This window comes from Mastigoproctus giganteus, chromosome 6, assembly GCF_048544385.1.
Source record: "Mastigoproctus giganteus isolate SK-2022 chromosome 6, ASM4854438v1, whole genome shotgun sequence".
Classification (NCBI taxonomy): Eukaryota; Metazoa; Arthropoda; class Arachnida; order Uropygi; family Thelyphonidae; genus Mastigoproctus; species Mastigoproctus giganteus.
Window position 1 is genome coordinate 62,986,543 of NC_143580.1, and position 18,924 is coordinate 63,005,466.

Here is an 18,924-nt window from a genome sequence, read left to right on the forward strand (position 1 = left end):
TTCATTGCTATTGTAGGGGCCATACTACTCAACCTGTTCCTGGATCTGAAATCCGATCTAATGGCTATGATCATATGTCCATGTTTTCTATTCTCTGCATTTTTTTCGTCTTGTTATTTATTTATTTTTTTTTTTACATTATTTTCTTTATGATGTTTCCTAGGTATTTCAAAGTTAAATTCCAGAAACCCTTCTGAAAGGACAAAATGAAGATATGATGAGCAACAGATAAAATTTGGATTCACATCCTTCCATGATCGTGGAGAAAGAGACAATGCATCATCTGCCAGAAAGTTCTTGGAAATCACTCTTCGTGTCCATCGTAGTTGAAGCTGTATTTAGAGAAGATTCGTCACAACATCAACATAAGGATGTTGACTACTTCAAGTGAATGGAAGAGAATGTGAAGCGCCAACGCTTGGATGAAAGTGGAGCATCGTTTCAGCAAGACAAGCGTCTTACGGAGGCTTCTTATGCCTTCAGCTTCCTCATTGCACAACAGAAGAAACCTCACAACCGACTGTGTGGGGTTTCTTCTATTGCGCAATGAGAAAGTGTTTCAAGCTGTGTGCTCTGAAGATGGCTCATATTCTGCTTGGAGAAGCTGAAAAAAAGTTCGACAAAATTTCTTAATTGGATAATACGGTTCAAAAGAGGATTGCTGACTTGTCTAGCAACATAAAAGAACACATGATTGCTGAAATCAAAGATGCTGCATTTGGATTGTTTTCAATTCAGCTGGATGATCCACAGATGTTTCATCCTATTCCCAGCTTCTTGTCTTCATTCGGTAAGTGAAGGGTGATTCCATCAAGAAAGAATTCTTTTTCTGCCATTCTCTCGAAAGAAATACCAGAGCTGTGGATGTGACTGAAATAGTATCAGAGTTCTTTGACCGTGAGAGACTGAACTGGCACCCCAGCTATGCTAGGAGCAAAAAGTTGCTTCCACAAACTCTTGTTCGAGATCAATCTCTAGGCATCGTTAGTATTCACTGTCTGATTCATCAGGAAGCTCGTGCTTCAAAAACCCTTCGATCTCATCTTCAAGATGTTCTTGAAAAAAAAATCTACCATAATCTGCCATGTTGGTCCTTTGCGGGTTGGCAGATTAACTGTATTCAGCAGTCAGTGACTTGAACCCCAGTCTACTCAAAGAGCGTGTGCTACTGCACTCCCGCTCCTGACCACTCGGCTACGGAGGCCATTGAACAAGTTATCAATATTGTGAACTAAGTGAAAAGCAGTGCTTTGAATTCCCGACTGTTTGAGCAATTGTGCACAGCATAAGAAACTGCTCTACTACAGCAAGGTGTGCTGGCTATCAAAAGGCAATATTGTGGCATGAGTGTCTGAACTCCAGGAAGAGTTGCAGAGTTTCCTACAGATGCAAGAAAAGCACAAACTTGAAGCTTCCTTCTATGAAAAGCTGTAGGTCTTTCACTGTGCATACCTTGTGGATATTTTTGATCAACTGAACAGATCGAATCTAAAGCTGCAAGGAAAGGGAACAACTATCATTCAGTTCATTGACACTCTCAGTGCATTTATACAGAAGCTTGAAAACTGGAAACGAAAGGCTGAAAAAGAGAACTTTGCCATGTTCGAATCTCTTTGAGCAGTCACTATTAATGATCTGTTGAATCCAGGCATTACAAGGATGTTGTGACACACCTCAGCTGTCTCTGAGAAGAATTTCTGCAGTACTTTCCAGAAATTGGGAGAGGACTAGTGCTCACGAGGAATCCTTTTCTTGTTAAAGTCAGTAACGTCCAGGATGATCTGCAAGATGAACTGATTGAACTTCAAAATGATTCTGAATGCAGAGATGTCGTTGAAGCTTCCTCTATCTATGAGTTTTGGCCAAAAATGATGGAAAGCTACCCCCAACATTGCAAAGGATGCCTTCAGAAGCTCCTGCCCAATGCAACAACTTATCTTTGTGAATCAGGCTTCTTGACGTTGGTGCAGCTGAAGACAAAGGCTCAGAACCGCCTTGAATGTGAGGCAGATCTTAGATGTGGCTTTCTACAACAGAATCTAGGATTAGGAAACTGGTGCAGAAATTCAGGAGAAACTCATTAATGTCTCATTAAACTCACTTCAGCTTAAACTGGTTTAAGTTTTTTTTTTTTTTTTTCATTCGGCAGATGCCTGCAATGTTTTGTTTTCACACAGAAATTGATCAAATGAGAAACATTGTTCCATTAAATAAATACTTTTAAACTAAACTAAGTTGTGGTTGTTATTGACATTTCTTTGATTTCAAAAAATTGCTTAGCTATGATCCCCACTAGGCCATGACATGTCAGGCCAAAAGCCAGTTGGGCCACATAGTGAAAAAAGTTGGGAAACACTGCAGAATTAATACACTATCACTGTATTATTCATCAGCAAAATCTATTGGGTAAAACATTAGAATTCAAAGCGATTATGCATGACGTCGTGAATCCTGTAAATTTTATTAGGTCACAAGGGATAAACTACAGGCTTAGCAAATGTAGTTTTATAACTTTTTTTTTTTTTTTTTTTTTTGAAAACAAAAACTAAGTATTTCTCATTGATTGATGAATGACAAAGGATAGATCACTTTGAAGATGAAAACTGAATTTGTAACCTGGCATCCTTGGCAGACATATCTGGTAATTTGAATGAACTAAATAAGAGACTTCAAGGAAAAGGTCAACTTATAACCAAACTTATCAATGAAGTATCAGCTTGTCGAATGAAATTACCGCTATTTCAGTCCTAACTTACAAATAACAACACTTGCCACTTTCTAAACTGCCAGAAAATATAAGAAAAATAGCAGTGAGTACATTGAAAAACTTCAGCAATTGTTTGAATGAAGATTTGAGGACTTTGAGCAAGGTAAGATATTGTTTAAAATCTATACCAATCTGTTTAAATCTTCATATGAAGAAGCTGGATCAAATTAGAACTTGAACTAATTGACTTCCACTGTAAGGATGACCTGAAATTAAAATTCAGAGGGCAATTTATTGAATTTTACAAATACCTACCTCAGGAAGAATATCCCATTCTACATTATAATGTGGCTGTTTGTGCAAGTTTATTTGGAAGCACATACATTTATGAACAGGTTTTCTCTCTAATGAAAATTAATAAGTTAGTTCATCTCAACCAGATTACAAATGACAATCTCAACTCAATCATAAGATTGGCAACAACTAATACTGAAGCAGATTTAAAAGGTTTAGCCTCCTCCATGCAAGATTAAAAATTTCATTAATAAATTTTACTGTGTTTATCAATTCATAAAAAAAACAGCTTTGTATAACATAAATACAATTTTAAAGTTTCAAATAAAATTTCTGTTTTTCATTATGTAAGAAAATATCCAGTTCCCTCATCCTGCAGCCCAAGGACATAGAGTGATTTTGTTAAATGGCCCTTTGAAGGAAAAAGGTTGTGCATCACTGAGATAAAAGAATAATATTTATTACTATTATGTGAAAAATTAGGTCAGTCAGTAGCCACCAAAAATAAATTGTGAATAGGCAGCTTTTCCAATTATATTGAAAAATCACCTCTCAAAAAAATAACTTCTATTATTTTTGATAAACTGCAGAAAGCACTTTCTCAGGTTTGTAAGTTGGATGTCAATAACTCAAGAAGTAATTTTGCAAATTTTTATCTCTTGAATTTTTTAAATTTCTACAGCTTTGATATGCCTGTAATACTTGTTCAATTATAATTCATTCAGCATATAAGATAAAAGTAAATCATATATATGAATTTAAAAGCCATTCATTTTTCAGAGATTTTATTTATGAAAAGACCAATTAATACTACCATGATGTGACTGATTGGTATTAGCACACAAGTTTGGAAAGCTATAATGAAGTTTTCCAACAGGACCATAGTACTGCACAAAACTGCCAAAAATCAATATTATTATGGCTGTGTTCAACCTTTTGCTTGGTGAGCTTCCAGACAGAATACAAGGCACCTAGAGTGTTTTTTCAAGGAATTTGGAAGCTTCACAAAAACTGAAAAACTAGGCACAAGTGTTTTTAAATATTAAATTTTTCCTGTTTTGATTTTATTGTCATACAATAAAGTAAGATGACTGTCAAAAATGGAATCAAGATCAAAGTTTTTTTTTTTATTTTGTGAGGCTATAAATATCCTCAACATTTATATACGTATCACTTGATTCAGTTTCATCAACTTTTAAATATTAAAATTTCTTCAATTTCAGCTTGCATAAGCACATATCTCAACCTTGTTAAAAGGTTGCACTCCCTGTGACATCAATTCTTGAAACTATACTGGATATAAATATAAAAACAGCTATATTAGTTACAGGGATGTAGTGCTATCTCCTAACACAATTAGCAGATAGTACTATGTTCCTGTAAAGTTTCAAAATCTGTAATATATGTCCAAAACACATAATTTGTTGACACTGCATTGAAACAAACCTTCGATCAGTATGTATATATATTTTTATGCTCCTGTGATGACCAGCACAGCAAATTCTGTATACATATGTTTATATTTGTGAAAGAGTTAGCATTGTTTTACAACTACATACAAAATTAAAAAATAACAAATGAAAAAACTGAAGGTAGTTTCGTAGTTTCATTTATTTTTTCAGGGACATTTTTGTGTATTTTTTATTGTTTTATAGATAGAATAACAAGAAAAAATATGAAATTAATAGCATAAAGCAATTTAAAAAACCAAACATTTCAGGTTACTTGAAAACCTCATATATTTTCAGATAAATGCCCAATGACCCAGAATATCTGATAATACAGCAAGGACATGGTTCCTTGGATGCAAGACTGTCTTCTCCTACCATACTTATATAACTGTCTTTTTTTTTTATGCTTCTTTATTTGATTTTTCACACTTTTAGAAAAAATCGTGATTCTAATCAATTTTCTGAGGATGCCATTCTAATTTATAACATTGCATCTGTTGAAAAATCTATTTCAGTTAATGTTGTCCTATGAAATGCAGAAGTATTACATCTTACAGAACCACATTTTTTTTTTGCAAAAATATTATAATTTAATCTAAACTTATTCTTTAGATTCACTTTTCTAAATTAATCTATAGAACACGTTCTCACATTAGTATTAAAATAATACTTAATAAAAATAAAAATCTGTTGCCTTTTAAAAACATACCACCAGTAGACAGCTCCAGATTCCAAACGGACACATGTATAAAGAGAACAAACATAAAGGGACTGAATTTTATCCTGATGAAATTCTGGAAATGCTTGAGCAGAATGCTCCAGTTTTGACGATACTGCATTCAGAGTTTCATCAATCCATGTTGCCACCTTTCCATTCTCTGTAACAACACCTGCTCTTACACCAGCAGCAGCTAATAAAGTAACTTTCTCTCCAACCAAGGATAATGGTATTGTCTTTGGATGAAAAATGCTTGCATTCTGATAAAAACAATAATAATGAATTAGGATTACATTAAAATGTAGAAGAAAAATATTACAGCTTTCTGTAATATTTTTCTTCTACATTTGATATGATAACAGCTTTCTAATATATTTTAAAAATTACACATTTTAAGGGATTTGAACCCACCGCCAGCTACACCACTGATTTATATACAATACAAAATTAAAAAAGGAGATTTCATAATTTTTATCCAAAAAATCAAGAGGAAAGCAAATTGTCAGAAAATGGAGAAAGAAGCAGGGGTTTTTTTGTTTTTTTTTTTTAATTCAGACTTTGGACTAGAAATTAAAGTACACTGACAACATATGCGTTTTATATTAAAATACAGCCACAGGATTGTTTACCAGTCGGTATGCTTTCACATATTAGATTTTCCTATTGTCTGAAAACATACTGAGACTTTTTTTGTCTGGATTTCTATTTGTAATGTCTGTTAAAATGAAAACACAGTTCTTAGGTAATGTGAGTAAAGGGTGTATAATAGTTTAAAATCGTCCATCTGATTTTCATTAATTTCTACTGCTGCAGTCAGTGCCTAAAAATAACAAATCTAGTTCTTAATGTTTTTAAACCTTCCATCCCCTTGCATAATTTTAAACCCTATTTTCAAACTGTCTGCCCCTCTCCCATAATTGTACAGCCCCATAATCTGACTGCATAATTTCAGAAGGGCAGACTGCACAAAATATTAAACATATACAGGGTGATTCAGGAGGAACAGTAAATATTTTGGGAGGTTATAGTATCAATTATTCTGAGTATAAAAGTTCTTATAACATGTGTCCAATTCTCAATGGATACAGAGATATAGCTGTTTGAAACCGGCACGCACAGCTCCCTGAATCAGATGTGACCAAGAAGCAGTTATAATCTGATGCTTTTTTGGTGTTAGAAGTGCTGTTAAGAATGCCACACATCTTCACACATGCTGAATATGCCAATATGGTGTTTGTCTACGGTTTTTGTGGTGGAAGTGCTACTGATGCTTGTAGAGAATACCGTCGACGGTTTCCTAACCGCAGAATACCGGATTCAAGAGCGTTTACTAGACTGCATGAGACTGCTATAGTTCCCAGTGCTCATATTTCTTCTGAACGTGCAAATAAACATGCTTGCAGATTAATTCCATTAATACTGTTCAGCGATGAATCTACTTTAACCCGTGATGGTACCGACAACACCCATAACTCTCATAGGTTCAGATGAAAATCCACATGCCACTGTAGAAATAAATTTTCATCATCTCTTCTCTGTAAATGTGTGGTGCAGTATCATTGACAATCAGTTGATCGGACCTGTTGTGTTACAAAATCATCTTACAGTGACTATTAACCAAAAATTTCTGCAAAGCAAACTTCCACTACTATTGAAGGATGTTCTCTTGGCTACAAGGATTGGTATGTACTTTGGTATGATGGAGCTCCTGCACATTATACACATCTGGTGATACAAACTAAATCAAACTTTCCCTGAACGATGGATCGGCTGCAATGGTCCAGTTTGTTGGCCACCAAGGTCTCCAGACCTCAATCAGTCAGATTTTTGTTTGTGGGGATGGATGAAAAGCGCAGTATACAAAGAAAAGATGAATACAAAAGACGAATTGCTTGCCCACATTTTGGATACTGCTGCATTCATAAAGGAACACCAAGACAATCTCAGAAGAACTACATGTAATATTACCACAAAAGCTGCAAAGCACATTGAGGTTGGTGGCGAGATTTTCAAACATATATGGTGAACTGCAAAAAATTTGTCAATTATTTGTGTTTTGTATCATTCAAAAAGTCAATAAATACAAACAATAAGTCATTTATTGTTCTTTGATACCTCTCATAATGGCTTTGCGCATACAAGTTACAAACAGCTGTATCTCCATATCCACTGAGAATTGAACACGTTTATATGCATATTTTTACTCAGAATAATCGATCTTCACTCAGAATAACATTCCAAAATATTTACTATTCCTCCTGAATCACTGTGTATATGTTATTTAAGTGAATGTATGATAATTTTAAATGCCCTGTGATATACTTGCTTTCATTCCAGAACTTTTGTTCAATAAAAAACCATTCAAGATGATATACAGCTCAACTTATGTGGGAACTGTACAAATTTGGTAACTATATTTGTTCACCATTTTGCTACAGGGAAAGTGTTATCATGAAAAAATGGAATAGAGTTCAGTCAGCCATAACCTTTTTGTCTGTGTGTCTGTGTGTGAGGGGAGGCCCTTGATTTGTTTGTTATTTGGTTTTTAGGAGCATTAGCAACTAAGGCCATATTGCTCCGGGATCTGCGGTGGTCATTCCCTGACCTTTCCGCATCCTCCGTATTTGGTGGTCACGGGCTCGAACCCCGGTCTAATCAAGAAGCGTGTGCTATGCACTGCTGCTCCTTCCCACTTTGCTACGGAGGCACCTATATCAAGGATGTAGATCTGGAATGGATCACAGAAGGGCAACCAGACTGCTGAAGGGAAAAAAAGTGTGCTCTTACCTAGAAAGGCTTCAGTTCTGCAAATTGCAACATTTTGAGACTAGGCACTTGCAGGGAGATCTGATTGAGGTGATTAAGGACTTGAATGGATAGAGTAAGCTAAACGTTGGTGGCATTCTTCCACTTGTTAGAATACCCACACATGAGGGGACATAAATTCAAGTTGAGGAAGGATGGCTGCAATATAGATTAGTGCAGGTTTGCCTTCAACCAGCGGGCGACTGATCGTTGGAACAAACTCCCATCTGCTGTTGTGGAAGCGGGTGGTTGAATAAATTCTTGGAAGGTATGGATGGGTGAAGTGTGTAGGGTGGATTTTTCTTTTTTTTTTTTCTTTTTTGGCTGGTGCTTTATTGCATTGTTTGCCATTACTAATATTAGACCTCTATGCAATGGTTAATAAGCAGACATCACCTCAAACAATATATGTCAACAGCATCAGTAATATGCGATTATAAACAAGTGTGAACATCATGTTGTTGTCATTTTGGTTTTTAGGAGCATTAGCAACTAAGGCCATATTGCTCCAGGGATATGCGGTGGTCATTCCCTGACCTTTCCGCATCCTCCGTATTTGGTGGTCATGGCTCGAACCCCGGTCTAATCAAGAAGTGTGTGCTATGCACTGCTGCTCCTGCCCACGGAGGCACTGTGAACATCATGAGAAAACCTTGAAACAGTCTCTGCAATGTTATTTTGATCTGATTCAAAAAATAATTCTGATATCATCTACTTGGATTTCAGGGAAGCTTTTGATACTGTTGCACATGGAATACTACTGTACAAATTGCATTAAAGGCAAGTTGCTACAATGGATAAAAGGGTGGTTGAGAGGGAGAAGACGGAGTGTGGTATTCAATAGACACTGCTTTTCATGGAATAATGTTATTGGTGGAGTCCACCTGGGTTGGAGGTTTGTATATTGATAAATATACAAAACTTGGGGATTTGTATATTTATCAATGATATTGATGAAGGTATATCCCACAGGCTTAATGTCAAAGTTTGCAGATGATACAAAAGTTGGCAGGGTTGTTAATGACAGTATGCTACTGCAACAGGATCTAGAAAAGTTGGGTAGATGGGCTGAGAAGTGGCAACTGAAGTTTAACATTGACAAATGCAAAGTACTGCATATGGGTAGCAGTAACCCAAGAGAAACATACCAACTGTGTGGTACTACACACAGGGAGGTGAAGAATGAAAAAGATCTGGGGGTAACTGTGCAGTGAGATATGAAGTTTTCTGAGCAGTGCAGACAGGTGCCAGAGCAGGTCATGGGATCTTGTCAATGATATACAGGAATTTTGCTAGCACGGAATTTTGTACATATAAGGCAATGGTCAGGCCAAAACCTTGAGTACTGCATACAACAACTCTGCATCCTTCCTAAAATGAGGCCTCCAGACCTCATTTTAGGAAGGATGTAGAGTTGTTAGAGCAAGTACAGAGAAGGAAAACAAAACTGATGAGAAGAACAAAGGGGGGTGCTTGTACCAAGAAAGGCTTAAGTTCTGCAAACTGCAGTGTCTGGAGACTAGATGCCTGTGAGGTGATCTGATTGAGGTGTATAAGTCCTTGAATGGTTTGGGCAGTCTCAATGCTGATAGGATTCTTCCTCTTGCTCGGATTAAAAAACCTGAGGGGGCATAAACTCAAATTGAGGAAAGACAGTTGTAGAATAGATGTGTGGAAGTTGATAGCTTAAATAAATTCAAAGAAGAACTGGACAAACTTTTGGAATGAATGGATGGGTGAAATGAGAAATGTGGTTTTTTTGGCTGATGCTGTATAAGCTTGCTTTCTTGCATCGTATGCCTCTACTAATGCTAACTTTACTTATCTGATTCCTGCCTACACGACAACACGGTTTTGTAATATTTTTATTTGCTACTTATCATTAAAATAACACTTTTAGCCATGTGACAGATTGTGTAACTTTATTTGTTTCTATGACATTAAACAGACATCTTACCTGTGTGCCTTACCTTATCAGAACCTTCAGGGAAGATTCCTCAGGAAGATTTTAAATCACCTTACTTTTGTGGGCATAATCCTTAAGATTGAGTATTTAGTTTGCAGTGCAGTAACAACTGATTCAAATTTGAGTGTTCACAAAGTGTAAGTGTGTGGAATGTTCAATTCCTTCAACCCTATGGTTGTCAATCATATTCACCAATGGCAGAAATGCAATTCCTTGGCTGATGGTTGGTTATTCAAATGTTTCTTTGTCATCTTGCTCTTCAATAAGAGTAAATCATTATCTTTTTTGTATATTTTTCGTTTGTCAATTTGCTTGTTTATATTATTTTCAGAGAATATGATAATAGAGGTTCATTGTCTTTAGAAAATGGAAGATGGCGGTAATGCTCACATTTCTGAGAAGTATCATTCCTTGTGAATGATACTTGGCAGTGTTTGATAGAAAAACGCAAGCCAGTTTTGCCAAATGAACATGTCAGAATTCAAAAACAAATCAGAATGTTATGTAATCACTTCCACTGCACATGTGTAAAGTGCAATAAAGCAAAAAAAATGTGACAGCATAAAACAAATTGCTGATTACAATAAACAGAGTTTTTTAAATGTATTTAATATTCTCTCATTTTCACATTCTCAGCAACCTAAAAATATGTATTTAACTGTTTCTACTATTCCCTAATCATGACTTTAAATCAGCTGTTAACTTTATCGATAATTACTGTTATTACCGATAATTACCACTTAAGAGTATCACATTCCTGGACCTAAACCAATCCCTTGATCATGTACAGATCCTCTTGGTGGTGAGGATGTTCAGGCAAGTAAGAAAAAAGGAGAAGACATCATAACAAAGCAATTCTCTAGACATCTCAAAGGCTTTCGATCATGTTTGGCCTAAAGGTCTTCCAAACAAGCTTCCATCTTATGGTTTGCCAACTGTTTTTTGTAATTGGTTACCCAGTTTTCTCTCTGATCGCTCACTGAAGCTGATGGTAGATGGCTCTCTGTCTTCTAACTTCTCCACTAATGCTGGTGTCCCCCCGGGTTCAGTTCTCTCCCCCAGTCTTTTCCTGTATATTAATGACCTTCTTCCATTGACTGGCAATCCTATTCGTAGTTTTGCTGATGATAGCACATTGCATTCCACTTTCCATTTTGAGAAACCTTGCTCAATCAGCTTCAACTTCTCGAATATCTGCTACCAATTCCTTAAATGCCGATTTCCAGGTAATTCTCCAGTGGGGCAAAGACAACTTAGTTGATTTCAATCCTTCTAAAACTCAGTCTTGTCTTATATCTCGCAAAAAGGATTCTTCTGCTCCTATGCTTATCTTTGGTTACACTCCGATTTCTAGGCAAAACGATATATCTCTTTTGGGGATTACCCTAACTTCTAATCTCTCTTGGCACAAGCACATTACAAATATTGCTTCCTCTGCATCTAAAAAACTTGGTTTTCTCTTTCACTCTCGGTGTTACTTTTCTTCCAAACAGCTGCTCACTCTGTATAAATCACAAATCCATCCTACCATGGAATATTGTTCCCACATCTGGGTGGTGCCCCCAAAACCTCTCTCAGGCTTCTTGATTCCATTCAGAAGAGGGCAGTTAGATTAATTAATGATTCATCTCTAACAGAATCTCTCCGCTCGCTGTCTCACAGACGTACATTTTCTGCTGCATGCCTCTTCTACAGATACTTCCATGGGCACTGTTCTTCTGAATTGGCTTCTATAATTCTTGCTCTCTCTTTCAAAACAGTCCAAACACGTGCCGCCACCAGCTAACATTTACTGTTCAACTTCAAACTCACAAAACCAATTTTTCACCTTCCTTGTTTATTCATTCAGCTACCATTTTCTGGAACAACCTTCTTTCACATGTCTTTCCTAAAAATTACAGTCTACAGAAGTTCAAGTCTTATGTCAACAAATATCTTCTCAACCTCCAACCCAAGCACGGTACTAAGTACTATAGGTTCTAATACCTCTCATGTTTGGGGGTTTTCATAAAAAAAATTTTTTTAAAATTCAATGATAATTAAATTTTATAAGTGGTTTGGAACCCATGTACTTCAAATTTACAGTTAAAACAATTTTATGATTATATGAACAATAAACATGGAACTATTAAGTTCAAAATGGAACAAGAAAGGATGACAAACTACCATTTTTGGATGTCTTGGTGCAGACAGAACAAAATTTGATCATTACTTACGTGCAGAGAAAAAAGACCGACTCTGGATGTTGTTAACTTCATTCAAATCATTCGATGAATATTAAAATAGCATCATTAACATGTAGAGCATTAAGAATCTGTGAACAGGAAAAATCAGATGAGAAACTTAAACACATATCCCTTTCACAGGACAGTGTATGGCTGAGTTGACAAAACCATATGCAAATATAAGAGAAAGTTCAGGAATGGTAATCCACTTAAAGAGTAAAAAAATACAGAATAGGGACAATTTAAAAGGGGAGGAAAAAAAGCTGTTCATAATTAGTGACATAAAAGGGATAGGAGAGAAAAACCATGAGAATATGTAAAAAAATATGGACAGGAAGTGCTTTTCAAACCTAAGACATAATAGGTAATTTTGGGAGGGACACAATTTTCCCAATGAGATGCAGACATGTTATTTACAAAAGCATCTGCAGCTGCAGAAAAATTTACATCAGGAATATAGGAAGGTTATTTGGCATAAGGGTTGGGGGGGTGCTGTAAACACGTAACAAAGGAATCAGAAAGGGTGCAAGAATTTTTGCTGATGCTGTCGAGGCAGAGTTAGGTGGGCCGGAAAACTGCTAGTTGGGGGGGGAGATACAAGGACTAATAGATTAACAGTAGCCACTGGCAGAGGTGGAAGTGATTCTTGCACTGCTTCTATTGAAATGAGCAGAAGCCTGAAAAACAATATGCAGGATATTTCAGAGACTGCTGGAAGTCATTGCGGTACAAGTAAACACATGGGTTGTGTTAGGGTAGCCAAGAATAGAAACAGGTGCATGTATACCTGCGTGTACACCAATGCTAGGAGTTTGGTAAATAAATCTGATGAATTTGAGGTATTGCTCAAAACATCAAAGGCAGATATTGTTGGGATATCAGAGACGTGGTGTCACACAGATATAAGGAATGCGGAACTGGAATTTGGGGAATACAATGTTTATAGAAAGGACAGACAGGACAGGAGGGGAGGAGGGGTTACGCTATTAGTTAAGAAACACATAAAATCCAAGGAAGTGAAGCCAGTCGACATCGATGGACAGGGCAGTGTCGAGTCAGTTTGGTGTGACATAAGCATAGGGAAATCAAAATTGAGAGTAGGAGTGTGCTATAGGCCTAATGACTCTGATGAGTATAATAAGATATTGTACAGGGAAATAGAGTGGGCCAGTAAATCAGAGAGTCTTATAATGGGGGATTTTAATTTCCCACATATTGACTGGAATTTGTGGGTTGGTCACTCGCACACTAGCAAGGCTTTTGTGGATTTATTGGATGATTGTTTTCTACATCGGCATGTTCGTGAGGCAACAAGAGGGAGCAATACTCTTGATCTGATTATCAGTAGTGATTCTTCATGCATTAAGAATCTGCAGATAAATGAACCACTAGGTGGCACTGATCACAGTGTGTTGAAGTGGGATTTACTCAAGGAGGTAACTACCATCAGAGGTAAAGGGAAGGGTTTTTGTTTTCGTAAAGGCGACTATGATGGTCTGAGACAGTATTTAAATTCTATACAGTGGGACCAACTGATGATGTTACCAACAGCAAACTCAAAATGGGAAGCATTCAAGGAACTAATCTTGGAGGCTACCAGGCTTTACATACCAACTAAGAATTATTGTTCAAGGTTTAGGCCTAAATGGTTGTCAGATGAACTAATGAGACATGTGGCAGAGAAGAAAAATGCATGGGATACATACAAATTAATGGGTGACATGGAAGCCTATGATAGATATAAGTTGGTCTGTAACCAAGTCACAAAGGAGATTAGGCAGGCAAAGGCAGACTACGAAAAATCCTTGGCAAAGGATGCAAAGAAAAACAGAAAAGAGTTCTTTACCTATTTAAACTCAAGAAGGAAATGGATGAATCAGATTGGTCCACTGGATATTGATGGTTCAACAGTTGAGGATCCTGCTCAAGTGGCTAACAATCTAAACGAGTATTTTGCATCTACATTCACGCATGAGGAGTTATTCAGGAAGGAGAATGATGTAGGTAAAGTAAACATTGGCAGTGAGCTGGATGATTTTGTAATAACTGAGAGGAAAGTGGAGGAGAGATTGTTGAGGATAAACATAAAAAAACGGAGCAATATGGCTTTAGTTGCTAATGCTCCTAAAAACCAAATAACAAACAACAACAAACAAACATAAAAAAGGCACCTGGGGTGGATGGGATCTATCCAGTTATATTAAAGGAGGCAGCAAAGGAAGTAAGCAAACCCCTAGCCATAATTATAAGAGCTTCTTTGGACTCAGGGGAGGTACCCATAGACTGGAGATGTGCAAATGTAACCCCAATTCACAAAGGAGAATCAAAGGCTGACACAAGTAATTACAGACCTGTTAGCTTAACTTCTGTTCCAGGTAAATTAATGGAGGCACTGGTTAAAGAAGCACTGCAGGATCATCTAGACAAGAATTCAGTTATAGCTCAGATGCAGCATGGTTTTGTTAAGGGCAGGTCTTGCCTGACCAATTTGATTGGATACTATGATGTAGTCACAAAAGAACTGGATGCAGGGAATAACTTTGATATTATATGTTTGGATCTTAGAAAGGCTTTTGATACTGTTGCACATGGAAGACTGCTGCACAAATTGGAGCAGTGGGGCATTGGAGGCAAATTGCTGCTATGGATAAGGGGATGGTTGAGTGGCAGAAGACAGAGGAGTGGTAATCAATGGACACTGCTCAACGTGGACTAATGTTATTAGTGGAGTTCCTCAGGGTTCAGTGTTGGGTCCATTGTTGTTTTCGGTGTTTATGAATGATATTGATGATGGGATATCAAGTTTAATGTCCAAGTTTGCAGATGATACAAAGGTTGGCAGGGTTGTTAAGGACCCCACTGACGCTATGCTGCTGCAACAGGATCTGGAAAGGTTGAACAGATGGGCTGAGAGGTGGCAAATGAAGTTTAACATTGACAAATGTAAAGTACTACATATGGGAAACAGTAACCCCAGAGCAACGTATCAACTCTGCGGTACTACACTGACAGTGGTGGAGAATGAAAAGGACCTGGGGGTAATTGTGCAGGCAGATATGAAGTTCTCTGAGCAGTGCAGACGAGCTGCAAGAGTAGCTCATGGTGTCTTGTCAATGATATACAGGAATTTTTCTAGCAGGGATAAGGAGGTGATTATTCCCTTGTATAAGGCAATGGTTAGGCCACATCTTGAGTACTGTATACAAGTCTGGAGGCCTCATTTCAAGAAGGATGTAGAGCTGCTGGAACGGGTACAGAGAAGGGCAACAAGATTAGTGAATGGAACAAAGGGTTGCTCTTACGAAGAAAGGCTTAAGTTTTGCAAATTACAGAGTCTGGAGACTAGGCACCGGCGAGGTGATCTGATAGAGGTGTATAAGGCTTTGAATGGTTTGGGCATGTTCAATGCCAATGGGATTCTTCATCATGCTCAGAATAATCACCTCAGAGGGCATAAATTCAAATTGAGGAAGGACGGATGTTGGATAGATGTGCGGAAATTTGCCTTTGGCCAGCGGGTGGTTGGTTGGTGGAACCGACTTCCATCACTTGTTGTTGAAGTTGATAGCCTAAACAAATTTAAGGCTCAACTGGACAGGTATTTCGAGCGAACGGAGGGGTGAAATGGGAGTGGTGCATTTTTTTTTTTTTTTTTTTTGGCTGATGCTAATGCTAATCAGAGATCACTGAACATGCCTATAGTTGTTCCTATGCTTTTAATGTAATTTTGAAATTATGGAGAAGGGGATTTTACTAAAAGAAAAAAATAAGCTATGCACATAAGAAAGTTTAAAAACAATAAATAGAAATATGGGAAGGGATATAGATGTATTATGGATGCATCTTTTCAGTGACAGAATATAATTTTCTGTTTTTGACCCCCTTTTTTTTTTATTAACTCAGAGTATAAAACCCATATACATAAATACAAGATAACCGATCTTTAAAGAGTAGGATAGGTTTTCTTGGTTACTCTCATTGACCAATCGGGGATCAACTGCTCTCTTATGATGTCTTCTCCCTTTTCTTACTTTCATAGACCTCCTGGCCACCAAGGGATCAGTACGGGAGATGGGAAGTGATGCTCTTTATACAGGTAATTACTGCAGAGTAACAGTGTTTTTAATTGCAGTTATTTCTTAATATTTCTACTGTTTTAATTTTGGTATCTCAGGAGTTCCTCTGTTGAAAAGTATAGGAGGCATGACATATTACCTCTTTGATTTTCTTTTGATCAAAGTCCATTTCTCAATTTTTTGGCTTCTTGTTGATATAACCATTCTTGCTAACTTCTTTGTTAATAAGTTTGGCAGTCTCTGAATTATTAGCCTATGATCAATGTGAAGCATATGGAATACTGGTCTGGAGAGGCAAGTGATTGTTTTTGCTGCTCAATCTACTTCTTCATTTTCATTTATTCCTGCATGTCTTGAAATCCAATATAATTGTATGTCATTTCCTTTCAGAGGATTTTTACTATCTGACACATTTGTTCGAAGTTTTGTTTGTGGCCAAAAGTTATTCCATGGGTTAAAGGAAGCAGTGTATACCATTACTTTCTGATGTCATGGAATGCTATGTTCAATGCTATGCATATTATTACTAATTCCGTGTTGGAAATGTGCACTTATTTGGTAGTTTGCATGATGGTACCACGTTTCTAAGCACTGTTGAGACATTTACAGAAGTTTCTTATTTTGATCTATTTATGTATATTAGAATGTGGATATGAAATTGTGCACAATACACTGTACATAACTGACATCTATATCCACTGCATATAAGTACTGGGTACTTTTTTTATTCGTTTTTTAACTAGAAATTTCATGTGGTAGGGTCACATGTTTCATAATGGAAGTCTCTGTTGTTGGTTGAATGTGTAACATAACAACACCCATGTTGAGATAAGACGATGATGTTTCTAACACTCACTGAAACTTAATATCCATGGTAGGTTATTCCATCTACAATTGTAGTAAATGTTCTTCCACCTCAGGTTACATAAACTGCCCAATTGAGGGGGGGGGGAGATCTTATATGCAAAATTTAGTACTTTTAGTAGTTCATCGGTACCTTTGCTGAACCACCCTCACATAACCTAACATTTTTGTGGTGTAATTCATCTTCCCACATCCCATTTTTAGAGATGTAAAAATAAACCCATGAGTTTCTAACATGGTAATACAAAATCCAAAAGATTCATAGGATTATGTCCCTATATATATTATAAAATATCTCATCTTTTTTTTTACCTCAGGATATCTATAAGGTTCTGAATCATTCCATCTCCACTGGTGAAGCTGTCCAGTTGAACTCACTGCAATCAGTTCAGAAAAAAGTGCTGACATCTGGGTGAACTTTACACCTTGCCCTAACTATTAAGACAGGAAAAAAAAATCTCACTTTTAGGGTAAAGAACTATTATACTACAATTTAAAAAATTATTAATAAGCATATAAATTATTATTCTGTAATTTATATAACGGTATATGTCTTATTATTATCAATTTCTGTTAAGTGGAAAACATCATTTTAGTTCAAAGTAAATCACCAAAGTAGGTAAAATGGAATCATTTTGTTACATCTCATATTGTGGATGCCTTCACAATGAGTTGCCATAATATTGTACTACCCTGGATAAGCCTTGTTACGTCACTTAGGTGGCAACGAACTTGTAGAGTGGTTCTCTTCAAGACACCTGGTCAGTGTGAAGAGGAAAAGACCAAACCCTCCAGCACATAACAGCACAACAAAACAAATTGCCCTCAGTCACCAGCGGCTTTCACTCCCCCTCTTACAGCAGTGAGAGGATCGGAGTGTGCTAAAAATCTCTGGGTACGACCAGGCTGCCATGCACGGAAACTGAACTTGGCCTTTTACACCGTAAGTTCACTCATGGGTGAAGACAGGATATTAGAGCTGGAAAAGGAATTAGAAAATGTGAATTGGAATATCATCGGACTGGCTGAAACAAGAAGAAATGAATCACTTATAAGTTTATCAAGTGGAAATCTGCTGTACACCAATGGAAACAGTGAAAGGAGCGAAGGTGGAGTTGGCTTTCTGGTCCATAAAGATATAAAAAACATTTTGGAATTTGAAAGTACGTCACCAAGGGTGTCAAGACTACTACTCAAGATTTCAAAGAGATACAAGCATAAGGTTATAATGATTTATGCACCAACATCGAGCCATGATGATGAAGAGGTTGAAGAAATGTACACCGAAATTGAGTCTTCTTGACGAGCAGAAAACCCACTACACTATCATTATGGGAGACTTCAATGCTACGGTTGGAAAGAGACAAAATACTGCAGAAGGGGAAACTATAGGAAATTTTGTAATTGGTGAAAGAAATGAAAGAGGTGAAAGACTTGTAGAATTTGCAGAATCTTGAGGATTGTTAGTAATGAACACGTTTTTCAAGAAAAGGGTGAACAGAAAGTGGACATGGAAGAGCCCATATGGATTAACAACTAATGAAATCGACTTCATCCTCACTAACAGAAGATATATTGTGAACAATGTTACCATCCTGTACAAGGTAAACATTGGAAGTGATCACAGAATTGTACGGTGCACACTTCATATAGATGTAAGAAGGAAAAAAACTGACTCGAGTAAATAATACAAAGGTCTTTGAGATAACAGAAGAGGAGAAAAAGCAGCATGTACTGGAACTTAACAAGTTTGAGCTTCTGCAGACTGCTCAGGACCAAGATATTGATGAGGAATATTACAACTTTCTGAAAGTGATA

The 18,924-nt window shown here is 36.9% G+C and overlaps 1 protein-coding gene across 2 annotated transcripts in view; it reads right to left on the reverse strand.

Annotated features, from left to right (window-relative positions):
• Positions 1–18,924, reverse strand: part of hyd (E3 ubiquitin-protein ligase hyd) — a 670,489-nt gene that overhangs the window by 505,619 nt on the left and 145,946 nt on the right. For both annotated transcript variants that reach the window (XM_090375987.1, XM_090375986.1), the window contains exons 9-10: positions 17,419–17,541; positions 5,162–5,430 (exon numbers count right to left, since the gene is read on the reverse strand). In XM_090375987.1, coding sequence (XP_090232113.1) covers positions 5,162–5,430; positions 17,419–17,541 — 392 coding nt within the window. The remainder of the gene's footprint in view (positions 1–5,161; positions 5,431–17,418; positions 17,542–18,924) is intronic.